The sequence below is a fragment of the Haliaeetus leucocephalus genome, unplaced genomic scaffold (assembly GCF_000737465.1).
Source record: "Haliaeetus leucocephalus isolate CR32 unplaced genomic scaffold, Haliaeetus_leucocephalus-4.0 Scaffold68, whole genome shotgun sequence".
Taxonomy (NCBI): Eukaryota; Metazoa; Chordata; class Aves; order Accipitriformes; family Accipitridae; genus Haliaeetus; species Haliaeetus leucocephalus.
The window spans coordinates 3188108-3214205 of record NW_010972504.1 but is presented as its reverse complement, the minus strand read 5'-3'; the positions used below and the strand labels follow the sequence as shown (position 1 = coordinate 3214205).

The 26098-nt window shown below is 48.2% G+C and overlaps 1 protein-coding gene across 8 annotated transcripts in view; it reads left to right on the top strand.

Moving 5' to 3' along the window:
• NFASC (neurofascin) overlaps positions 1 to 26098 on the top strand; it is a 60100-nt gene that overhangs the window by 17316 nt on the left and 16686 nt on the right. Inside the window, exons 14-25 of one of the 8 annotated variants that reach the window (XM_010579520.1) lie at positions 306 to 430; positions 1371 to 1406; positions 2208 to 2309; positions 2423 to 2620; positions 3605 to 3675; positions 4304 to 4526; positions 10114 to 10236; positions 10879 to 11052; positions 13095 to 13109; positions 20019 to 20240; positions 22536 to 22652; positions 24592 to 24747. In XM_010579520.1, coding sequence (XP_010577822.1) covers positions 306 to 430; positions 1371 to 1406; positions 2208 to 2309; positions 2423 to 2620; positions 3605 to 3675; positions 4304 to 4526; positions 10114 to 10236; positions 10879 to 11052; positions 13095 to 13109; positions 20019 to 20240; positions 22536 to 22652; positions 24592 to 24747 — 1562 coding nt within the window. Of the gene's footprint in view, positions 1 to 305; positions 431 to 1370; positions 1407 to 2207; positions 2310 to 2422; positions 2621 to 3604; positions 3676 to 4303; positions 4527 to 6601; positions 6718 to 7992; positions 8198 to 10113; positions 10237 to 10878; positions 11053 to 13094; positions 13110 to 20018; positions 20241 to 22535; positions 22653 to 24591; positions 24748 to 26098 lie in introns of all 8 variants that reach the window. The other 7 variants (XM_010579512.1, XM_010579530.1, XM_010579539.1 and 4 more) reach the window with 7 other exon arrangements.

The following is a 26098-nucleotide window of genomic DNA, read 5'->3' as shown; positions in this document are numbered from 1 at the left end:
TAGCTGACTCCCTTCTCATGAAGTGACATCTGATCACAGGACACAAGCCAGTCAGAGGTCAGACTGTTTTCCTAAAAGCCTGATTATTCCAGATATATACCAGAGCACATTTGCTGATTCCTTAGGAAATGAGGTTTCCAAGAATAACTCAACACATTCTCAGCTGATAAAATCTTCAGACCAGAGACGTACTCCTGTTCTGTTTGGGCTTTTATATGTATTTTATCAGGGAACAGTGAGACCTCAATCCTCCTGCTTAATGTGCTTAGGCACAGTTGTGTGATTATCGTTTTCATCCCTTTAAGGATGAAGAAAGAAGATGATGGTCTGACAATATATGGCGTGGCTGAAAAGGACCAAGGGGATTACACCTGCGTAGCTAGCACCGAGCTGGACAAGGACTCAGCTAAAGCGTACCTCACTGTACTAGGTAAAGCTGTCCTCCCAACGTACTCCTGCAGAGCTAAGTGCTTTATTTTTAATACAACAGACTGACTTCAAGGTCAGACTGAAAGGGTGATCTGTGATCACAGAATTGTCCTCTGAAGCAGAGATGCTCAGGGAGATGCTGGCAGAGCAATTGTTCCATTGCTGCAGGACTCGGCAAGGACGTGCTGCCTAATCTCAGACTCAGACAATGGCATTGAATTTGAGTTGAAGAAAACTTGCATTTGAGACAAAAAAAAAAAAAAAAAGAGCAGTTATTACATACAGCTAAAAATATCTAAATGTGGATGTTGAAGGTCTGTGAGAATGGTCCTAAATTTGCAAGTGAATTTAACTGAATGTCAGGGTGCTGAGCAACACTGGAAACCCGGGGCTGAGAGCAAGCCACTCCCAGCCTTGCAGGTCCCCTTTTCAGTACAGTGAGTGACAAACCTAAGCCCATTCCCCATACCCATTTATGTATGCTGCGAGATCTACTTGCAAAATGCAGATTTATCAATCCCTGCTCTCGGCCACCTCAGATCTTGCTGATGTGCTGTGTTCACAGAAGTGCCCCAACTGGCCAGTGCTGCTGGCATAGACCCACAGTGCTCTACAAAAGTCAGAGTGCAATATGCATCCCATATCCCTAATAATTTGACTAGGCTTGTTTTATTTCCCTTCCTTTTCCCCTAATAGCTAATTAACTCTATAGAAGGCTGATGTTTCCCCTTCGCTGTGTATTAGAAGTATGAATAAATGTGTGCAGAGCATGCGTGGAGGTCTCTGGGGGAAGGATGTACCTACCCTAGTCCCCAGGCAGCATTGGATCCTTCTGAAATCTGTAACTGTGTGTGTAACTTTATATTTGCCAGGTGCTCCTTTGGCCACCCAACCTTAATGACTAAACTAACACCGCTAACAACCAATGTCTTACCTTGCAGCCATCCCTGCTAACCGTTCGAGAGAGTTACCGAAAGGTAATCATCACTAATTCATTGCATTTATTTTATTTCGTAAATTGATTTTGGTTTGCCTCGCCAATAATGCCAACAGAAAATCTAGGTGTAGCAGCTGAGAAAGCTGGGAGCTGATGCTTCCAAGTCCTGTCCAAGTTGTCCTTGAAAAACCATCCAGATGGCCGCGGGTAGAAAGGTCCTGTGCCACATCATTTTGTGTCCCACAGTGCCAATTCCTGAGTGCAAGAACCACTTTACCCATACTTGGAAATGGTGAGCCCTGATGGGAGAAAAAAAAATCACAATGAATCCCTTGACCTTTACCTGGAAAGAAGTTATTACTGTTACTCTTGTTGCATGAAATGGTTCTGTGCGATCATGTGGGTTGTGACCAGATAAAGAAACCAGAATTGTGCCCAGAGCATTTCTAACAAGTATGTATTTTCATTGAGGCTTTGTGTGCTTTCTATTCTATTTGTTTGCAATTATGTTTTGGACAGCTGTCTGTAGTTTGTTGTAAGATCATACATCCCCCTGCTAAGCCACTATATCGTGCTTCCACCACCAGATAACATCAGTTGTACAAGGAACAGGTAGGGTTTCAAGGCAAGGCACAATTAGTACATGAGCACATTTGTACTTGAAAAATTGCACTGGTCCACCAAGAGCTGCAGGACGTGAATTGTGCCACAGAGCACGTGTCCTCCCACGGGTCTGGGCTAAGATGGTCAGGGCTTCCCCTCCCGGGAGAAGCAACGGGAACTGGGACTCCCAGCTCCTGGGACAATCCCAGCCTAATTTGTCTCGTTACTCGGCCAACAGAACGACCCGACCGGCCCCGTGACTTGGAGCTGACAGACCTGGCTGAGAGGAGCGTGCGGCTGACGTGGATTCCCGGCGATGACAATAACAGTCCCATCACAGGTCAGCCGCGGGACCCTCTGGCCCATATCCCTCCCTCCCTCTCCCACACAGCGGAGGGAAAACTTTCCTTGTGAGCTGAACCCCTAAACTCACCTCTCTATCCTCTCCCCCAGACTACATCGTCCAGTTTGAGGAGGACCGGTTCCAACCTGGCATGTGGCATAACCACTCCAGATACCCCGGGAGCGTCAACTCAGCCGTGCTGAGCCTCTCTCCTTACGTCAACTACCAGTTTCGGGTGATTGCAGTGAACGACGTGGGCAGCAGCCTGCCCAGCGTGCCCTCCGAACGATACCAGACCAACGGGGCACGTGAGTACCATCCACCCGGTCCCTCTTGCTGCAGTGACTTGACGTTGTTCTTAGCATCTGGCCACCACTCTCTGCGTAGACTCTCCTCTTGTGGTGTATGATCGCAGTTCCTGTAACAGAAACAGATTTACACAGGTGGGGGAATGAGCTTGTCCATGCAATCATGTGCCAGGGTGTAATTTTATATATCACATCCTTATGCCCATGCCCAATATTCTGCAGAGCAGCAAAACTCAAAGGGGAAAGATTTATGCAAAGGTCACTCCAGCAGAATCTATTGAAGGAAAGCCCAGTTTCACCTTACATAGAAACTTTCTAAACAAAGTCTTTCATCCTTTCTGACAACAGGAAGCTCAGAAGTCTCTTGGAAAATTAGACTCAAGCGTAAACTGGCCACAAGCAAAAGGCATTTTGTTCCAAAATTGCTAATTCATTGTCCACTGCTAGAGCTGGCCAGGAGCCCAGATAGATGCAGGAGTAAAGTGCGCTCCAGCCCACGACCAAGACTCAGGTCTTCGGTTTGTGTGCCCAGTGCTTTGTATGTTGTAGAATACTTAGGAAAATTAATATGAGGCATTCACAAGAAGCTTAGTAGTTTTGCTGCATTTCTTAAATTAACCGTTGCAGAGATACTTCTGCAATATCTACTGGCATCTAGTGTTGGCTTTTGACATTACTCTTCTTGTTTCAGATTTCCAAAGTGTCAGACTCTGTTCCTGGGGTTGCTTCACAATGGCTGTCTTTCAAAGATTTAGGACATTTTGGAAAAAAAAAAAAGAGGCTCCTAAATAAATGGCCTGGTTTTCAAGAGTGCTGAGAGTGTCATGTTCCATTAACCTGAATGGGAACTTCTGGAAAAATCAGGCCATTAACTTCTGCCTTGGAAGTACTTTTGACTTGCACAGTAAAGGGTTTTTAACCACTCAAATGGTCATTTTTCAACATTATACACTGCATTATTTTTTTTTTGGATGTGAATTTCAGGTCCTGAAATCAACCCAACAGGAGTTCAAGGTGCAGGGACTCAAAAAAACAACATGGAGATAACCTGGACGGTGAGTACTTCTTTGATGCTTGACAGCCACCCACCATCTTACCATTACGGTCACAGATGTTAAGATACAGAGAACTCAGCATCTCTAGCACGTGTGATGTACCACACAGAATACCATAACATTAACGATTGTAAAGGAAACAAAAAGCAGAAGATGCACCTTCAAGAGAGGCTGCTGTTAGTGCCCAGAAGAGGGTTTCTGATGAAAACAGTAATTTGCAACTATGTAAGCCAAAGAAGAGATTCGGGATCACAGATACAGGTTAGGGAGGATGCTCAGAGCCTGATTCCTTAAGCAGTATATAGGGCTTACAGACCAGCTCTTGCTTTTCATCGTAGACCAGCAGGTGTCATCCACAAATAAGCCAGCATCTGTAAGGAGGCTAGAAATTGCAGTGGGAGTATGGATCAGAATATAAAGATACGGTTCTTGGTCCTGCATTGGGTCTGGAGGGCAAGGACTAGGTATGTCTCTCTCTGGGAACAAAAGTATTGACCTCCTTTGAGATTTGCTGATGGAGCATGAAATAAGAACCAGCTGCTGAACAGAACTTTTTGGAGCTCCATGGCAGAGCAATACAGTTGCTCTTTCTCCTTCTCACTTTCTTTTTCTGTTTTGGTCCATTAAGCCTCTGAATGCAACTCAAGCTTATGGGCCCAACCTCAGGTACATCGTGAGATGGAGGCGAAGGGACCCCCGAGGGAGCTGGTACAATGAGACAGTGAAGACACCAAGGCATGTTGTCTGGAACACACCCATCTACGTACCCTACGAGATCAAAGTGCAGGCAGAGAACGACTTTGGCAGAGCACCAGAGCCCGACACCGTCATCGGCTATTCAGGGGAAGATTGTGAGTACTTTCTCAGCCAGAAATCGTAAGTGTTTCAGGGCAGGATCCCACCCAAGGTCAGTGGGTTGGCACCTGTGCCCAGGACATGTTCACAGCACTGCTTGATTTGGCACAAAAATCCAGTTCCAGGCATTGGAAGAAAAAGGCTTGGCCATTAGATTCTGTTCTGGGCTCTGCCTGCATGACCCAAGTCGCTTAGCCTCTCCCTTGCTCTCTGTAATACCCAGATAACACTTTCAGTGTGGAAGACAGTAAGATTTCACTTAAGATGAGCTCTGGCTGTATTCCAATAAATCGCATTAAATTTTTTGCCCCTGACATCCGTAGAGCACCGAGCCCATCTCAGATGAGAGGTGCTACAAATCGCCAAAAGGGCCTTGGTTCATCCTGGACTGGATTCTTGTGCCTCTCTGATAAGGCCCCAGCTAAGCCCCAGCTTGGGCTCCTGTTTGCAACACACCATTGGCTCAGCTTATCTTTAAAACTCTCCACCTGGTCATGCAGAACAGCAGCCAGCTTGTTTAACTCTCTTTTCACCTTCTTTCTGGGCTACTGGTATCACCTTCTGCACCTGTAGCATCCAACACTGAACTATGATCATCCTTATCCTGTTAGGATAATGTGGTTTGCTGCCAACAGCTTTATTTTTAAAGAAATATATATTAGTTCCTTGCATTGCAGCATCAGTGAGGTCCCTGGCTGTATGACTTTAGGATTACCAAGAAAGAAGTAAGGTAGATAAGCCAGCTAACCATCCATGACTCTAGGCTTGAACTCAAGGGGACACAAACAGGGCACGGCAATTTCAAGCACATCTGCAATCTTGGTGCTGAGATAGCACGCAGGACACGTCCTCTGACTGGGCATCTTCTCCCAGAGGAGACGGGGCAATGGGAAGGAGAATGGGCAGAAACAGCGGGAGTCAGGCTAAGAGCTGAGCTCTGGAAGCAAAGCTGGACCTAGCTGAGAGGCTGTTACTGGAAAAGGTCCACAAGCACCTGACTGCACCAGCATCTGCATTACCTGTCTGTGCACTACCAGGGTGGTTTTTTTCTAGTTTCAGTTGAAAACTTGTGCAATAAATTTGAGTTTTGGGGGGATCTGACTGGGCCTGCACATGTGTGCTTTACATGGAGGTAAACCAGGGAGACCAAAGCCTCTGTATCACGCCGCAAATAGAAATGTGTTCCTGCCTGTATCCCAAGGGGTGGGCCAAGTTAAAAACAAACAAACAAACAAAACCAACCAACCAAACTAGTCCCTGCCCTGTCACGTCTGAATTGCTTCACAAAGAACTTCAGATTTCTACGGACAAGCAGGTGACCTATAAAAAGGAGGTAAAAAACCCCAACTGGATCAACAGCAGGCTCTGGCCAAATTCAGATGAACGGATATGGAGATAAGAGGTAGTTTTTGTAACTCCTGGGTCTAACAGCAGCCAGCCAGTTGCAGCAGGAGGGGGCTGGATTTGCCAGTGCCCTTCACTGGGAGGGAGGTGAGCCAGACCCCTTCCTTGCTAACGTGCTCTCTTGCAGCAGTGTGTAGGAAGCCCTGCTATTAACTGGATCGTCAATATTCTCATGATGGCTGGCTGAGTGAAATATGGGGGTTTCTTCCCCCCCTTCCTGTGGAAGCACTGCTGAAAAAACAATAGTCAGCTTTTAAAGCATGCACATGTCAGGGAGAAAGTGAGGGGGACGGAGGTAAGTGATGCTACTCTGTATATTTGCAGGGTGGTAGGGTCTGCTCACCCCAAACAAAGGCAGCCAGGAAGCTGGGAGTTGGCCTGTTGCTGCTGGTTTATTTTATCAAGTTTGGAAATCCTCAGAAATTGAATTTAAAGAGGAGAAAAGTTGCTGATTATCCCCATGAAATCGGCAGACAGGCCGGCCAGGGTGCCAGCAGATGGCAGAACCGGCACAGGGCCACTGCTTGCCTGGTTTGCCACAGCCCAGTGATGCTGTGATGGGAAAACCATGGCAAGGGCAAGGGGAGCAGAGGGGTGTCCGTCTGTCTGTCCTCCAGGGTACCGCTGGGTACCTAACGTCCACTCTGCTTTATCCCTGCACGCTCAGATCCCAAGGCTGCGCCTACGGATGTTAGGATAAGAGTTTTAAACAGCACTGCCGTTGCTCTGACCTGGACCCGAGTGCACCTGGACACCATCCAGGGACAGCTCAAGGAGTACAGAGTGAGCAAAACCAAATCTTTTCGGCACTGACTATTAATACAGCTAACATTCTTACAAGCCGAGGTGGCCCCGGCGATGGAGCTGCCTGCGATGGGGATGACAGAAAACTCTCCTCCGGCCATCATGACCCTTTTGCCATGGCTGGGTGCAGACCACCAGAAAAGGGAGCAGAACCAGCAAAGAAGGGCCTTGGTTTGCTCTTCGTGGTGCCTGGACGGGGCTGGGGACATCTCCCCTTGCTCCCCCAGGGCTCGGTGCTGGGCTGGCCCTTCCCAGTGCCTGCCCACAGGATCTGGGGTGCTCAGAGCAAGCGGGGCTGCCCTTGTGCACCCAGAGAGGGACTCGGGGTGGTCCTACCCATACAGCAAGGTGTCTCCTGGCTCTAGAGCTGCCCAGAACCACGGGCTGGCTGGCTCTGGGGGGAATGACCTCAGATAGGTACAAACAGGCTGGTTTTTGTGTCATCCTCAAAGTACCTACATCGTCTTTTAATGAACACCAACCCCTGCAAAGCCTAAACCCAGCGGTTTGTACTAACTGGCAACTAAAGACAGCATGGATTCTGTTGTGTTTGGGAGTGTTTTTTCTTTTAACGTGGAATATTTACTGCTAAGGTAAAATACTAGTGTTTATGTCCAGAGGACAGACCCTGTTCAAAACAAGCAAAAGCGTGGACGGAGCCCCTTCTATCAGAGTTTAAGACATCACCAAAAGCATGCGTCCTGCAAACAGTTAGAGCGTTTCAAATCCAATAATCTGCTGGGCATAAAGCAAGCTTCCTGGGTACTGCTTGCATTTTTTTCTGCCTCTGGTCTGTCATTCTGGTCTATTTTTTGAATGAATCTTATTTCTGCATGAAATAAGATTTACAGTCAGGACTTTGAATGGGAGACTTTCCAAGGTCAGACTTTCCTTTGTGCCTGGACATGTCCCACCTTTCCTTCTACACCGCTACGGTACTACTCTGGGTAGAAAGGCAGAGTGAGTCACTTGATGCCTAGCCCTTGGGAGCCAGAAACAGCTCTTTGTAGTCTGAACTTAGTGGTTTTGCTCTGTGGCCTTTGGTAAGCACTTAACCCCATGCTCAGCCTCTTCCTCGGGTAACACCACTGACCTGCCTCGCTGGGGGGACGTGGAGCTTCATTAATTGCTCTAAAAGGCTTCTGCAGCTGAGAGCTGCTCTTTGGAAAGGCAACCTTTTGCTATGCTTTGTTAATGGAAAAACAACTGCACTTAAATGGGAAAAGCTTCACTTGCCATGCATGTTTCTTGAAGGCCTATTTCTGGAGAGACAGTAGTTTGCTGAAGAACCTGTGGGTCTCCAAAAAACGGCAGTATGTGAGTTTTCCTGGAGACCGAAACCGGGGCATAGTGTCCCGGCTGTTTCCTTACAGCAACTACAAGCTTGAGATGGTTGTAACCAACGGGAGAGGAGATGGGCCACGCAGTGAAGTTAAGGAGTTCCCCACACCAGAAGGAGGTACGTTCCCGGGGGGGTTGTGCCGGCACCCATCCCACGCAGGCGCGTGCTGGGAGAGGTTTGGGTGGTCCAGCTCCGCAGAGCCACGATGCTGCTGGGGAGATGCTCTAGGGACAATTTTTAGGTGAGCCTGGGCAGCATCGCTGTCACGCGGCGCTGCTGTACGCCTTCGTCACAGCGGGGCAGGTGACATCTCCGCAGCTACACCTAGAGCTAACTAATGGCACTGTCTCATCAATCTAAAAATCCCCTTTAGGTACTTCGAACACATCAGCAAGTGGCTCTTAGGCTGAACAAGAGAAATGTTTGCAAAGCCTCCTCAGAGGGACAGCACCGTGCCCTTGATTTGCTGCCTGACCTGCAAATGTCACCGCCCCTCCCTGTGCTGCGGGTCGGTGAAATGGCAGTGAATATATTCATCTTGCTCAGTAAAAGGCAGTAAAATCCCTGTAAGACCTAAGTACTTTTGTTCTGAAAGGACATCATTGATACCCCTGTTAGGCTTTTAAGGCAAGAGCACCTCATTCTTCTGTTTAAAGAGCTTGTGTCAAGGATGAACTTGAGATTTTAATTTTCTTGCTGTCACAGGAGCTATTTATAGATATGCCAATAACTTTTTGTTGGAGCTGCACTTTCAGTGGCTAGCAATGAATCTTCCTATAGCACAGATGGTTTTGGCACAGTATGTTACAAAAATGCAAGAGGAGAAGACAGTAGAGGCTGGAAGCAAATCCCGTCTCAACTAACACAAAATACTATGGGGTCTTCCTCTGTCTCTTCATCCTACTCCTGCTGCACAAGAACAGCATCTCTCAGTCCCGTCTCTTTCTTCCCTAACATTTTCTTGGACGCTGTCACCATTTTCTAAGGATTTTCAATTGATCAACCATAATTAAGCTTGCTTAAAAAGAAGGGACTCTGTTCCAGCAGGGTGGTTCTGCAATCAGGTGCATTTTGATTGAACTGCTTACCTGTGTGCTAGAGGCACAGAGCATTTGGGGTAGCTATATGCATACATGCATGGCACTGATTAAAACAATTATAGTGGATTACACTCTTGTCATAGGGAAACTGTTGATTTTTTTTCCTATACCACTAAACTATTTTATTGGCTATATATTGATGTTTAGGAGACTGAATGATACTCTGCAAAACTTCCGTTTAAAAATAAAAAAATAAAAAAATCTCTGATCTCTCAGATCGGAGAGCCAAGTTCTTTCCCCAGTCAGGACACTGCAATTATGAGTAAGCCAGGAGAATAGTTTAATTCAAGAATGTATAATGCTTTCCTTCCTTTACTAGCTTTGAATAAGCAGTCATAAAAGCAGCAATTCCTCAGGGTAAGGACCGCTGTATATGTGCACCAGCTCCCTGTTACAGATCTCTAGACATTAATAATACAAGGATGCTTTGCAATTAGAGAAGCTGTTACACTATTTTTCACTGTTCCAGCAGCTGAATAGATGAGATGTAAATGTTGGGCTGGGTGGGGGCTGTACACAAGACCAGTAAAGTATGCGTACAACATACAGAAGTGACACTTGAACTGTGTCGCAGCTCCGCTTCACGGCTGTAGCATCTTTTGCGGGTGCATCACCGAGCTATGCGCTGGAGGGCAGTGGTACCCAGCGAGTGCAGCGCAGCACGGGCACGGTGCTGCTGGGGCTGGGGTGGCATGCAGAGGTGCTCTGCTTTCTGCTCCCTGCACACACGCTGCTGAAAACCCTGGGCTGGCGCATGGTTTCTGGCACAGGTTCTTGTTCAATCGGTTTCTGACCTTTAGTGTGTGTGTGTGTTTATTTGAGTGTCTTGAGTGTATCGGTCAGCTTGCAATGTATACAGTATTGTAAGGTATGTTATCTCGTATGTTTTTTTTTTTCTTTTCCTCTCCTTCCTGGTCCCATCCTCCTCCCAAGTGCCCAGCTCCCCCAGGTATTTAAGAATCCGACAGCCAAATCTGGAAAGCATCAATCTGGAATGGGATCACCCAGAGCATCCCAATGGAATCCTCACAGGATACAGCCTTAGATATCAAGCCTGTACGTTCCACATCTTCTTAGTGATAACAATGAAGTCATTAAATATTTTCCTTGCTGCTAATGACCTCCTCACCTAGCACAGAAAGCTCTTCATAAGGAACTGGAGGCTTTCATCACAGGATGAGACACGCTGGTGTTGGAGAGGAGTCCTGGAGCAGTGCTGGGCAGCTGCAGTTAACCAGGGAGGGTGGCAGCTGCTCAGCAGTTCTCCAGACTCGACCACTGAAGGGAAATAAGTTTGATCTCTGATTTAGAAAGACCTTTAAGAGCAGTCTGAGTAGTTTACGTGCTCACTCAAGCACCAGCTCCCAGCTGTATAAGAGATGCTGCCCGGATTGCAGCACACTCTGCAGAGCCCTGCACGATGCCTGGGGCAGTACAGCCTTCTCTGAGACCCTGGCACTTGGGCTGTGCCTTTCCTCGACCACCTGTACAACCCTGAATGTCCCCACTAGCAGGTCCCCCAGCCGGGAGGTCACCGACTGCCCCAGACGAAGTGTATTTAACAGCAGCTATAGCTCTGAGCACATGTTGGCCCCATACCGACTGCAGGTCGGTCCTGGGGGTGAGGCGATGAGGTAGCTAGCACAGGGTATTTCTGAAACAAGGCTGAAGCCACCACGACCTGCCTTTCCTCCCCAGTTAATGGATCCAAAACGGGCCGAACCCTGGTAGAGAACTTCTCTCCCAATCAGACAAGGTTCACCCTGCAGAGGACAGACCCCATCTCGCGCTATCGCTTCTTCCTGCGAGCACGGACCCAGGTGGGAGAAGGAGAAACCATAGTGGAGGAATCGCCTGCCTTGCTGAACGAAGGTATGTGCAGCAGCAACACCTCCTGGCTTTGCTGAGGGGTTGGGGGGTGATGGTACATGTATGAGCCAAAACCTGCAGGTCAGAGAATCGGTGGTCCACAGAGCAGCCAGTACAAGATAGTAACTGGTGCACAGCTACCTTCTACTGCAGAAATAGATAGAATACTGGCCAGGACTGAATACTGCAGCAGAAACGCTACAGAGGTGACTAGGGGGACTGTCCTGTGCTCCAGGGAACCATCTTGCTACCCCCCAAGAAATTAAGAGTTCCTCACATGCCCTGGAGCAGGAGAGCATCTTGCTCTCCTCTTGCAAAAGGTGAAGCTCTAATCTGCCCCTCTGCAGTCTCTGTACGAGCTAAATAAGGGGCAGATGTGGGTGATTTTTACGTGGCTCGAAGGGGGTGCAGCAGCTGCATCCTCCAGGCAGTGAACCCCAGCCAGGGGCTACGGTGCCACCTCCCTGTCACCCCATAATCAGCAGCTGATCTGACCCTCCAAAGCAAAGCTCCAACTCCCAGATTCATAGTAAGATAAAATGCCCATTGTGAGACATTCATCAAACTAAGTGAAAGTTCAGGAGCCCTCAGGGAACTCGGGGAGACAAAAGCTGGCTCCTTCCTTTCTTTAGCATTTGCTAAAAGACCCATGATTTGGTTAGTGCTCTGATTTAATGGGTTTTTTGTCTCCTTTCCTCCATCTCCCCCTCCCCAACTAATGGCTCTGAGTAGGAAAAGTAATTCCTACTGATGACCCAGTGGAAATGAAATGCTTCCTGACACCTCTTAGGTGGGCTCCAGCATCGCTAATTGATGCGACAGGATGGGAGATGAGGCTGCATATGCTATGGGAAAAAAGAATCAGCTAAGTTACACCCTGGCAAACACAAGAGGGGGCATGTCATTGCTTTAAAAAGGAGCTTTGCTGAACAAACTGTTAGAGCACAGGGATCGGACTGAAGTTGTTGGTGCTGACAGTCCATAGTTCTAGTTGTTTCATATACATTTGCTTTACTGGGTTTGTTTCTATACATTGATAAGAACAAATGTTAGCAGAACGCAGCTAAATAATAGCCATAACCAACCGCTGTTGTATATTGCTTAACTGATTTGTATCGGGAAATAGCAGGTCCAGCGTACGCCAGCGTGACAAGGTAATGTTCCCTCTCCGCAGGGTTGGCGATGCGGGCAGGCGGTGGCACCCAGTGCTCCCCAGCTGCCCCTACCAAAGGGACAAGCTTTGTCCCTTAGCAAAAGGACCAAGCGTTGGCCATTAAGCAGCAAGAAAAATTGAAGTAGTTTACAGACTGACGTTAGAGAAATATGGCAAAGTTTGACCTTCAAAACATGAGACCCTGAGGTACAACATGACATAGGCAAGCTCTGTTAATGACAGGCGTATCAGTACAATTAGCAGCTCTAAATGCCCACTTTGATACGAAGGTACTGGCTGTAAAGCTACGCGAAAGATGAGTTTGGAATTAAAAAAAAAAAAAAAAAAGCCGATTAAGAAAATTAAACCTATTAACGCATTCAGAGGTTGTTTTCTGCTTGCCAGACTCATTCACCTGAGAAGTTTAAATAAAATACATCTCTCTGATGTTCTGCGCCAAGGGCTCCAACCCACACAAGGCAGGACAAGCACTGATGTTAGAATTACGCTAGAAAAGCGAAGGCGAAATTCAGAGTGTCAAAACCGGTCCTTGCTGGGATTAGCTATAAGCACCTGCTTAAGCACTTTGCTTAATCGACACCACTGGCATCTCTGCTGCGGAGCTGGTGTGTGTTTAACCGGTAACCTCCATCTCCAAGGGGCCGTCTCTGCTCTCTCTGCCCTGTGCAAGTGGCTCTGATGCACAGGAGGGTGACGGGTTGCAGCTAATGCATTTATTTCCTCTCTTTCAAGTCTCTGGTGACTGTGTGCAAGTGGTCCCAAGTCTCGTGTTGGTGTGTTCTGGTTGTTTTATATATTCCTGTTTTCTCTTCCTTTCTCTTCTATGCTCTCCTCGTATTCCCCTCTCTATCCTTGGCGCTGCCCTCTGAAGCCACGCCAACCCCAGGTACCGTACCAGCTGGAGGAGGTAACAGGCATGGGGCAAGGCTCACTCCACTCTCGCTTGCGTGTGCTGGCAATTAAGCATGCACTCCATTAACCCTTTCAATGGGAAGGTGAAGCATCAGAAGTCTAAATTGGGCATATGAAATGACAGCGAGTAAAAACGAAGCCCCACAGGCAGAAGGGACAAGGGCAGGCTCTGCAGGGGGGTCCGCAAAGATCAAAATATCTCTGAGCAGGGCTTAACAGCCTCCCAGATGCCTAATGATAGCTAAACCCACCAAACACTGCAGCTGCCACAGATTGTACAAGCAAAACCAAAAGTCAAGTTGCCCTATTAAAGAGGTTTTTAATTCTAGGTCTGCACAAGCCCTCTTCCTTTATATGCCTCAACGTCCCTGCCCTGCAAAATACAGAATATTAACCAGCCAGCCCTGAGTCAGTGGTGCCCATCCTGCACCTGCGCTCTGCCCAGCGGTATTTAAGCTGCACTTTTACACCTGAGAGCCTGCACTATTGCTGCTGGAGCAGCTGCCTCCCTTGGCCAGGCAGGTCCGGGTTGCAGAGTACGGGCACCCACCTCCCCGTGGTTCTTTTAGGGCTGCCAGGGCTTTCATACAGGAGAATCCTTTTGTTTCCAGGTGCCCATTGAAAGGGTTAAGGACAATGTTTGTGCCACAGCTGTGCATGTCTGCATGCGAGGCTATTGCTGGCTTTGCCCTCGATCGCAAATTTCTACAGCAGTTGAAGCAGAGAGAAACCTTTTCTTGTCACGGGCCGGGGGCAGCATCTCTACCTGCTTTCAAGGAAACCCAAATCCGCAGTCACCCAGTGTCAACCCTGCAAAGTCCAAAGCATAAGCATAACTTCTGGTTGCCCAGAGAAGGACGCCCACCTCTTACAAAAGCTGCAGACGTGACTTTTTCCCCTCCTGCCCCTCTGAGCCAATATTTCAGCGGTGGGTACAGCCCTGTGACCGAGCTCAGAAGGGGGCTAACGGCAGCGCTAGGGAGTGCAGCCAGCCCAAATGCACCCTGAATGCTGCAGAAAAGCTTTTGGTCTGGAGCAACAGCACTTGTTTGCCCTGCACCAAGGGCTCTGTAAGAGGTCGTGCTTTGCCTTGGCTGGACGTGGCCCCAGGGCTGCTGGGGCTCCCCAAGGAGGAACAGCTTCTTAGGGAAGACTCTTCCCAAGTGATACAAGTGCAGGACCTGCTCTCTGCACCTGTAGGTTTTGCTTTCCTACCTCATAGATGTTTCTCCTCCTTTTATTTTGTTGCAGTGATGTCTCTCTACCCAATATTATTTTGCATTTTTTTTCCTTTGTGAATAGATGCCAATCTTTTTCTTACTCCATTTTTCTCTTCCTTAAAAAAAAAAAAGAAAAAGGGGGGTAACAGATTGGTCTGCTTTGGGTGGTGGTAAACAAAAAACGGACATAACTGTTTGGCTTCGAGGATCTCTATCCTCTGAGTCCAGGATGGCTGTTCGCTCATACTTCAGCCAGGGTTTAGCTTATCCACAAGAATCTGGATTTTCTTTGTGGATCAGGATCACTTTCTAAAGTACTTTTCTACTTGCAGTGGATATTGCTGAACTCTGAAAACACAACATGATCTCTTTATCCTTCCAGCTTCATATAATTTTGGGCATAATTTCTTACACCACTGGAAGCTAGATGAATTATTTGTCATTTAAAGTATAATTCTACAAGAACAGAGCCCACTGGTCCCCCACCCCTCTATTTTTTGTCTTCTGCTAGGAGAAATATTAAAGAGAAAAGATATGCCAGAGCTGAAAGAAGTCTGAGAGTCAGTAAGTGGAGTAGTAGGTTGTTAAGTGCTATCTCAGCCACATTCACAGCTTCCTCACCATGCTAGGCTTTTGCAAGAGAAATCAAGGCAGTATAAACCGTAGCAAGATCCAGGATGCATCTTTGTCTTGCTCTTGAGCTGGATGTCATTTCTTGTTAGGACATGGGGCGAGTGTGGGAGCTGTTACACAAATTCGAGCAGTGTTTGTCCTGAGAGGCTGTTTTTCTTCCTAACAAGTATGGGGTTCGAGTGAAATACTGCTTGACCTTTCTTGGAAGATTCATCTCCGCTCAGTGACCTAGATTTTGTAGATTTTTATGGTTTCACAGCGAAAGTTGTCTTAAATTGCAGTAAAATGCTCTTTGCCATAGGCTGCTGGCACTAAAAAATATAAAAAGGTCTTTTTTTTTCCAGGGGTAACCTTACATATACAGGGTCAGAGCTGTTTTGTATGTGATGAGAAACTGGACCAGCTTGATGAAATCAAAGTGAAGTGCAGGGACTTTCCCTTAGGAAAGGCTTTACCTTTCCTAAGCCAGACCTGAACAAAGGGAGAGGTGAAATGGGAAAAGAGAGGATATCTAAAAAGGGCTCTTGTTTATGCTATGAATGAGAAAAAAAAAACCAAACAAACAAGCAAACAAAAAAGCTGGATCCTGTACTACCCATGTGTATGGAAAAACTTCATCAGGGACCATAAAGAGTATTGGTCTTAGACTTTAAGGAAAAAAAACATTGACTTTTCTCTGTTCCCTTCTTGTCTCTCCATAATTAGGAATTGGAGGAGAAAGATCCTATTGTTCGTTTTAGAAATGGACAGCAGTAGAAACAGAGAGAACTGCTGACCCCTCTCTTTTAGAGGCTGCTCAATCGCTCCTTTCTATTCTTGAATTTCTTATAGCCATCATCAGATTTGGAACACTTTATGGTAAAGACTTTACAATTTCCTTCTGTTGTTAAAAACTGGGAGAGGGCGAGAAGAAAAAAAACCCCAAACCTCTGAAAATGTATTTGGCTAATCATCAAAATTCATGAAAAATTAATCCAATTTCTCCAAGCCTAATTATTTTGTAGACACACCCAAGGGAAAGCTTTTACTACAGCCTAACAACACATTAAAAGCACCTTTAAATAATTAAAGAGCAGTATGGATGTGTATTGTTTCATGTATTTTGCAAAAAAAACATGCAACTGCTCCCTGAACTGCTACACTACTCAAAGCAGGACTCAAGCCCTTCTCTTAAGAGGTTCCCTCTTTAAATATCCCCCTTTTGCCTTTATGGTTCTTCCTCTCAGTTTTTTTCTAATCTGAGCCTCACACAGTTTTTGTGTAAGGTTTGGGCTCCTTTGTACTGATCCATCCGTGGTCATAGGAGCCAAGCTGCAGCAAAGAGCACAGCCGTCCTGCTGCAAGCATCTCTCTCATTACTTAGCCTATTAATTGCTACAGCCAGACCGCTGCATCCCCTGTCCATTATAACAGCGTATCTCCTCCGCACCGTGCCCCTTGGTCTCCATTACCTGAAAGGGTAATGCATCTTGCAGACAGAAAAAGCAATCTTTGCCTTGCAAAGATGGGGCCTATTAATGAGCTGAATGGATGTTTCCAGGAAGATGGGCTAGGCTACGGTGGGAGCAAGAAAATGGGAATTGCTGTTGTTGGCTTTTGCTCTGGGTTTCCTGGTTGTATTGGGGCAGTTTCAAGCCTGCTTGAGATGCTGGTTTTCAGGGTGCTGCTCTGCCCTGCAATTGGGAAAGTGGCAGCCCCTTCTCTGTACCACCTCCTGCTTTCAGAGAGGGGGGAATTTTTTCCCTATCACACAAATGCTGCATGCTCCAACCTGTACCTAAACTTGAGGCAACTGTTGTCAAAGCCCTTGAGCGAACCTCACGTTGGGAATGCAGAAAAAAAAATTCAGCCACTCTGCAAAGCTCAGAAACCTTATACCTGATGAAGTATTGCAACCACATTTTTAGAAGGATGTGTGTGATTTCTAGATTTTCAAACTGAGCGGTTCTGGAAATGCCAGCCTTGCCCTCCATCTGCCCTGTTCCCCCCTTTTCTTGCCAGGAGCAGTGATCTGTCACTCCTTAATTAGCCCCGACGTGGTGGGGAACGAGCGGGGGACCCCAGGTACCCCGAGGAAGGGCCGCAGCCCCGCGCAGGCTGCTCCCCGCTGCTCTCCCATGGCAGGGTGCCCTTTTCTTCAGGGGACGTTGAGGCGTTCTGATCTCTGTCAAAGCCCCCCTTTATCTCCCCCCCAGTCTGAAATCAGCTCTCATTAGGGGATGGATTTCAAAGCCTAGAAAATGCCCCTTATCTTCTCTCCCCCAAATCTCCCACAGCTGAGCTTTTCTCCTGCATACATTTCATATTTAAACACAAATGAGGCTGTAGCTTTGAATCCCGGGCAGCTTAGGGCTAAATCCCCCCAAGGCTGTGGGAGCCCTGGCCAGCCACAGCGCTGCCTTCCCACCGCCCGGTCCCATCCTGCAGCACGGTGCTGCCCATCGACGGTCTCCTCATCCTTCCCTCTCCAAACTATTGCTTTCCAAACTCACCCAATCCCGCTTTTTAACTGCCCCTAGTCCTGCCAGGATCATTTTTACCCCCAACACCCCCTCCTCGATCTCACACAGGGACCCGCTCGGGAGCGCGCCCGCGTTATCCTGATGCAACGCGATAGCCCCACTCTCAGGGATCGCTTCCACTGTGGGCGAATCCTGCCTGGCATCGCTGTCGGCCAGAGCTGAGCACCACAGCTCGGACCGATGCTGAATCGCTTCGGTCAATGCAGCGTCCGGGAGGGTCTTGGCACTGCAGCTTCACCTGCGTGCGCGTGTATCTGCAAGTAATACATAAAGATGATATCCTACACGAGGGATAGCGAAGCTTTGACTTATCCCAGATAATCTCTTCCCATCTAGAGACTAGAGGAGCATTAAAGCTGAATCTCTTCTTCTGCTAAAGCCCTTACAGCAGTGGTAGGTGATGCAGACAGTCCTCGAAGGTGCTGTGTGGGAGAGGCATGATGAAGAGACATGTGACAGGCCTGGGAGCTGGGGGGGTTGTACTAGGTTTTCTACCAGGTCCTGCCTTTTGGGGTGCTATTTTCCTCAGAGGGGATTCACAGGGGAAATGCTGAGACTGCATTAGCTAATACTAGTGTTTACGGCGCTACTTGATCACGTACATTGCAAACCTATTGAGGAGCTGCAGCTTTAATCGGGTTAATGGTGACATTAACCTAGTGACACTAATCTCTTAACCTTCCAAAAAACCACTATGAATCAGCAAAGATGGCTGTTAATACTTCCCAACCCAAGAAGGGCTTTTGTCACTTACAGCCTCAGGACACAGCGAAGCCCTCCTTCAAGTAAACCGGGTGAAAAAAAAATGCAGAACAGCAAAACCCCCAGAAACCCTATTGCTGTGGCTGGGTCAGGTCGGAGAGAGCTTTCCTACACCACAAACACCCGAGGACAAAGCCGTGCCGTTTCCCACCCAGGCTGGGTCCCCTCCCTGTCACCACCATCTCTCGCCCGTGGCTGGACCTCCCCGCTCCCCCCCCAGCCCCTCGCCCACCCGTGGGGCAGCGGGTGCTTTATTTCGGTGGCTGCACTGCTGCATGAGGCTGGCTGCGATGCTGCGTTGGTACCGCGGCAGAGAGAGGACGCGCTGCTCTGTGGGCACGCGTTGGGGTGGGCTGGTGTTTTTCGGGATGTGCTGGTAACTGTGGTTTTATTGCAGCTGCGGTCGGTAGGGACGATGGACTGAGCGACCTACTGCTCTTCTCTGCTTTTGGATCCGTGGGAGGGCTGAGGTTTCAGGGGTTGGCCCTCTTTGGGGGTGGACTTGGTGAAAAAGAAAGCCCTGGCTTGGTTCCGGGACACCTTTTAAAGTACTTTCCTAGAGCTATTCTTGCTTGTGGGTGATATTTAAAATAGCCGGTTTCATTTGCCTAACGGGGATTTGTAATCCCTTGATCTACAGTAAGAGTAAGTAAATATAATTTAACGCAAGCATCACAGGGTAAATCTCTGCCCATTTACCTTCGGCAGTTTAAGCAGCATTTCAGCTGCATTTTCTGCTGGCAGGTTTTCAGGCCCAAGCCACCGCACTCCCCTTCGGTGGTGTTCAGGACCCTCTCAACCACGCCGCGGGGTGTGGGCGTAAAGCGCACATTTACCCCTTTGCTCTGGTGTGGACACAAGACAGCACAGGTGAGGTGTGGACAGGGGCTATTTAGAAAACAAATTGCTCAGACTTTCCCCCTGGACAGCTTGGGGTGTGCCAACCCCTTTGTCCTAATTTAAATGTAAATTGTGAGGGGCAGTGATGGCAAAGTACCATCCATCACTCACCAACCAGCTAAAATCCACGTTAATGCTAAAGCCACTCCATCACCAGACTGCAGTATTAGTACAGAGACGAGCCAGGAAGGAAACAGCTGAGAAGCTGCAGGCTGAATTGGCAGCTCAAAAATGCTGGAGGTGTAGTCCAGGGACTGCTGAATTAAAGTAATTGTGGCTTGCCTGGCCCACGACAAATGGGATTATTATGTTTTCTTAAGAGATAAATCCTGCTACTTATTTCAGGGATCCCTGAGTGCTCTCAGCGCAGTTCTGCACGGGGGGGACGATGAGGCGAGGACAGCCTGCCCTGTGCAGCCCCCTCGCTTTCCTCCTGCCTCGCCTTCCATGCAATTTAAGCCCAGGGTGGTGGGAAGCACTGCCGGCAGAGCAAAGGCAAAAGAGAAGCAGGTCGTTCGGCCCTGGGAAAGGGATCAACCTGTGGGTGCAGGCGGTGGGTGCGCGGGAGCAGCTTGCCGGGGGCAGCCCCCCGCTCGCTGCCCCTTTTTGCCCCCAGCATCGCTCCTTGCCCCTCGGCCGGGCACGTGGCCGTCCCCGCACGTGGATGGGAAAAGCGGTTCCGCTTCGTGTTTCCCGGTGCTGTTTGCTGCCTCCCTCCCCAGTCCCCCCACCTCTGTGCTGCTCTGCTTTCTCTCGTGTGCCTGCACGTCCAGCCATCGGGGATGGCGAGTGCAAGCCCCGAAGAGACATCGCCTCGTCTAAAAAGCCAGTATTTCCCTCTCCCAGCTGCAACCGGGTTGCCTCCAACTACAATCGGTCTAACCAGTACTACTACAACCCCAACTACCACCACCACCGACACAACTACCACAACTACCGACACAACTACCACCACCACCACAACTACCACCACTACTACAGCCGCCACCACTCTACCCGCCACCACCGCCGCAAGCACTACAACAGCTCCAGAGAGGGCTCCGGCAGCCACCACAAAGCAGGAGTTGGGTACTGCGCTTTCCTTTTCCTCTAACCCCTCTAACCCTACTGGGACCTTCCCCACGTCTTGCTCAGAGCAAGGATTAATAACGGGCGTAGGCAAAATTTAAGACATCCCATGCTCCGGGGACGGCTTTGCGAGGAGCCGGAGGTGGCGCAGGCTCAGGAATCAAGGCGAACAAGTGGCTCCCGGCAATCTGGGGGTCTCTGTGCCACCCTCCTGCTCTCAGTCTCAGGGATAACACAGCCCTCCCTGGGGTGTCCCAATGCTGAATTAGCATCAGTGTTTGGGAAGGAGGTGGAAGACCCTGCAAAAAGCTCTCAAAAGTATTATCTTGTATCTTATTGCCATTAAAAAGGGGTTCTGTTACTATTATAGAAGATGTCACTTCAAATTTAGCACATCAACCGTTACCTAAGAGACCTGTCATCATTTATATGAGTCTTTTGGTTTGTGCTACTGCTCTTTGCGATGTAACCTAGCCATAGCCCACAGGAGAGCTGGGGAAGTGTTTAAGTTAGAACACGCTGGTGTGTGCCAGGTATTTATCAGGTCAGGATGAACTCCTCATGTGATCAGCTAGAATGGGATGATCAAACTCTGTGTCAGTGGAGGCTTATTCTCTACTATACGTGTTTTACTGATAGAGAGATGTATCTTGCTGAGCCTTGTTTTTAAAACACTACTATAATGGTATCTACAGTTAATAAGTAATTATGAATAGTTATAGTCAGGTTATTCAAAAATAAATCAAGCTAGTAGCAAAAGGGAACGCAATCAAAAGAATTCAGTTGCATAGCTGGATAGGATACACTAAAAAACGCAAGTGCAAAAGCTGCAGAAGTCTTTGTTAGCTCTTCCTAAAGAGGGAAAGGAGATAGTACTAATAATTAATATCAAAGTTGACACCCATTTAACTCAAGGAATTTGATTAAAGCAGTTCAGACCCCTCTGTTTATAGTCTTGCATAAGATTAGCTCAGGATGTTAAAAAAAGCCACCAAAAACATATGCTGGGAGGAGCAGCCTCCACCTCATACTCTGCAGCAAAACAGATTTGTGAATCAGCAGCCCATTTCGTGCTCTGTGCTGATTTGCTTGTTAAAGATGCAGACCTGAACTCAGAAATGTGAATTTGTGTTGCAGCTTGTGGCACCACACGCTTCCCCAGCCAGAGAAGCCTTACGCTGTGCAAAGCTGCTAACTGCACGGCAAGGGAAAGCATACAGGGGAGCTGCACTGCCAAAACAAAATCATCTTAAAAACTGGTGCAAGAAATACAGATGCAGCTTCGTCACTACATATGAGGTCTTAGCAACGAAGCAAGATTGCTACAACAACACAGTCGTTATTAAGCGACTACGTGGGAAAACGTTGCTAACTGAAAACAGGCAATTAAGTGGCGAGGCACGCAGTACCACAGAGCAGGGAGAAGGGACGGGAGGAAAATAGGAGCTGCAAAAGGAACCGTGCGTGTCCCGAACCACCCCGGGGACAGGAGGGAAGAGGCTGAGCCGTAATGTGGGCAGACAAGGCAACCGTGTGGCAGCACAGGTTGTATTTGTATGAGGGATTCTAGGTCACGTCCCCGACCCCACAGCGTCAGGTCCTTGCAATTTCCTAAAAGTCACACAGCTGGCCTCCTCCCAGGGACTGCAGTTATTAATCTGTGTTTTTTCAAACCAAAACCTGAGCTACACCCTGAAGTAAATAATAATAATAAAACCAAGGTGTAACTTAGCCGACGTCACTTAAACACACTAAACTAGTGGATTAGCTCTACTTCACTAGAAATGAAGTTCATCCGCTCTCCAAAGCAACGTCGACAATCCTTAACTTCAAAATCAGAAACGAGTGACTTCATTGCCCCACTGGCTGTCTCTAGACCCAGTAACATGACAATATTCTCTCCCAGTCTTTCCTTCTCGGTTGTGGCAGTGAGTCCGTGTGCACTCATGCACGTGTCTCCTGTGTCCATTTGGGCACAAGTTTAGTCAGGAGATTTCCCTGCTGACCGAAATCCTCAGGGATGTGCCACAGAAGTCTTCAGACTCCAAAGATAAGCTGAGTGCAGTTGGACTTAAACACCAATACGCAATGAGCTTCTGCTACCAAACTTCCCTCCAAAGTTTAAGGTTAAGGATCTTGAAAGGAACAAATACATCCTTAGGCATGCTTGTAGGTTAAGATCAAAGCATTAACTTCAGGAATGATTTTGTAAGGTTTTACCAGCACCAGGTGCTAGATGAGGTCTCATTCGTGTGTAATCCAAAATACTAACTCCTGTTCTAACCTGTCCACCAGCCACCAATGGATCGTCCATATGGGACATAAGAGCTATGGCTAATAGTAACTGGGCAAACATCACCTGGAGCCACAATTACTCTGCAGGAACTGACTTTGTGGTTAAGTATATCACCAGTAAGCATCAGATCGCGTGGGGACTCTACAGGGTGGTGATGCCAGTAGAGATCCTGCCAGCTCCCATGGTTGCAACCTATTACTCGGTCTTAAATACTGTGCGTGGAATGATGCTCTATGGCCACATGGAGGATGGGAGAGGAAAAGGCAGGTCACGGTCATGGCTGTTTAGAGTGCACCAGAGCTAATCCTGGTGATTCACAAGCGATTCCCCTCCTTGCACCAACTGCCGTGAGACGTTTATGAAACATAAATGAGCAAAGCTGTTTCATTTGTGAACTGTTCATTGAGCTGGGCTGTATGTGGTCGCAACATAAAGAGCCTTAAAAAAATATATATATATCTCTCTCTATATATATGAAAGGGGACAAAACTTCAAGGGAAAACAACTGAAATCTACATAAATTGGAGAGTAGTTTTAAACGCCCTTGAAGACGGGCTTCTTGAACCTGGAGTTGGCAGAATCATCTATGATCCCAAACCTCCTGTTGTATCGGATATCGTTGTCTCTTAAAATTGTAAGGCTACATACTTAGTCTGGAAACTCAAAGCCAGTATCTCTGGTTTTAGTACTTGTTTAGAAAGATGTTTACATATTGTTGGTTGGTTGTTGGTTTTTTTTTTTATAGATAGGCAGTGATGACTACTGCTTATCTCTGACTTTATTTCCCAGCCATTTCAGACCTCATATCATCTCGTATACTAGTCTTAAATCAGCATTTAAAATAAACCAACTAGGCGTAATCATTGACAGCAAACCACTTTTGGTCATTTACAACACAGCTTAAGACGTGACCTCGATTTCTCCTTGAAACAATTTCTAACGCACAGCCAGTGCCTGGTCTCGCTCCGCAGCCTGCAGGGCTTTGGTAGGCAGCGTGGGCTGGGCTATGCTCAGCCTTCCCCTTTTTAACTGGTTTCTGTAATGCAAGATATGCATCAGCTTTCCAAGCCCTAAATGCCAAGTATCCCAGCTCCCAAACCACCTGCCACCAGCCCTGGATTTTCCCCATCCCTGGAAAACACAAAGCGCAGGCGATGCCCTTCCAGAGCCCACGTGCTGAGTCTATGCTTGGGATGGGCTGCAGCAGCAGCAATGCCTTGGGATACCCTTATCAGGATCTGGCTGAGAGGGAGGAAATCTCAAAGATTTCAGCCCTTCCCAAACAGCCACAGCTCTCCTCCCTTTCTGGTGGCATTGGAAGCAAGCAGCACGCTTTTGGCCTCAAAGCCACATTTCTGCTTTCCCGCAGCACTGCCAACTGGAATGCGCACACCTCCAGAACCACAAATCAAAGCCCCACTGCAGGCTTTCTTAGAATTCAGTGGTTTAATGCTCAGCATTAAGCTCATCAGCAAATGATTCCCAGCACAGTGCAAAGAACAGGTCATCCTTGGATAGAGCTTGGGAGCAACCAGCCCACGAGCATCCCTCCTTGAGCTGAAGGGCTGAACTCCTCTCGCCCTCCAGCTCATTCAAGGCTCCTTAACCTACCAGCAAAATCGGTGCACAGGTACCACTCCCAAAAGCACAAAAATTGGCTCCTTTACTGAGTCCTGTGGCACCTCCATCCAGCTGAGCGGGACCAGGCAAATTTTAGATCTTTTGTGGTAAATACCCAAATATCCAGACCTGAAGCTGGGCAGATAAAGAACCTGTCAGGTCTTAAAGGTAGGGAGAGATCTGAATAGCTACCAGTATTTTTTCCAGTATGGCAAGCAGGGATGCAGCAAAACCCACACCATATTCCTGCATCACTGATTTTCTTCTATTCTCAGTGAGTAATAATCACGAAGCCGTTAATAGCTCCTTGACCATCAAGCTGTATTATTTCTGCTCAGCGGCTAGGGATAGAATAATGCATTGCCTGCAGTGTCAACACGGTAATCTCTCCGAGCCTCCTGCGGCTGGGTTTGATGTGCGGTTTCTGTTTCTCAGGTAACAAGACAGAGAAATCTATCCCTGTTAAAGCTCAGACCCCTTCCTCTGTGCAGCTGGCGAATCTGACGCCGGGAATGATGTACAAGCTGTGGGTGTTCCCCATATGGTCTAGCCCCAGCGAACACTCGTACATAACCTTTACCACCAGCTCAGGTGAGACGGGCTTCAGCCCCGCCGCGGGGGTGCGTTTCCGAGGCATGTCGCATCCATCACCGCCGACGTCATTCGCGTGGTGGCGGGAGGTGGTTTGACCATGACTGCATGGAACAACCCTCATCCATCCCCCGGCAGCTCTCCCACCTCTGCCCTTAACTAAAGAGCCACCCCCAGCGTCGCCGGGAGGTTGCTCGACATCGCGCAGAGGAGGGGAGCCCCAGGAGGGGATGGGATCCCTTTGAAGGAAAGGGTCTTTAAGGAGAACGTGCTCGTGTTGTCATGCGGCTCCGCTTGAAGCCCCACCACTGTCTGTCTGCACTTCCACGCGCGCGTTGCTACTCTTGGTGATGGTGGTTGCTTTGGCCCCGGAGAACGTGCACGCGTCTGGCCCCAGGTTACGGCAGAGGGGCAGGCGGGGAGATATTGGTGATGGGATGCAGGCGAGGGGCAGGACCGGGAAGGGGAATGTGGTGTTCGCAGAAGACCTCGGTCAGAGTCACATGTGGCATATGCTTAGGGCTTTCCATCCTCCAGGTATGTTTCCTCTGGCAACTTCACGTTTAATTGCACAAGCAATTTTCCAGGCTTAGCACCTGAGTGATTTTTACAGCTTTCTAATTATGGGCTTCCTACACTGCCCACCAAATGCCAGAGAAAAACCCTTACTGACTTCTACAGGCATTGAATCGGGCTTTATGCGTTTATAAAACTTCACTGTTCACACTCGATGAGTTTCAGTAAATCAAAACAGCTGTAACTTCCTTTGTATTCACCTGGGGGTTTTGCCGTAGGAATCTGTGCACAACGCCTGTCAAAGCGTGGGTCTAAACACTTAGCTGAAAAACCAAGGAGCAAGCAACACTGGAGCAGCCCACATTGACAGATGTAGTAGGTAGAGGCTGTGATTTTCAAAGAACTAAAATTATTTTGCTCAGATCCAGCCGTGTAATGGAAAGCTCGAGCACTTACCAGCCTTTTTGCTGACAAGCGCAAAAGGAAAATGTAATTCACAGCAAGGGAGTGCTGCAGGGGGAGGTGGGGAGCAGCAGGTCTCCCCACACCCCCTACACACATCTTATTTGGTGTCCAAAAATTTGGTAAGCCGTAACGCCGCCGAGTAATTCTCTGACATACTAAGATGACATAGTGACAGATGGCAACTGCTGGTATTTCTGCATGTCTAATGCTGCCCAGCACTGAGAAATAACCAGCGAGTGCTGACCTTGGCTCTGTCCTACCTCTGCCCTGCGCTGAGGTCTGACGTGCAAACTGCTCCATCACCCTGTGAGACGTGGCCGAATCCACAGCACAGCAGCCCCTGGAACATGCTTGGCTTTGCAGAGAGCCG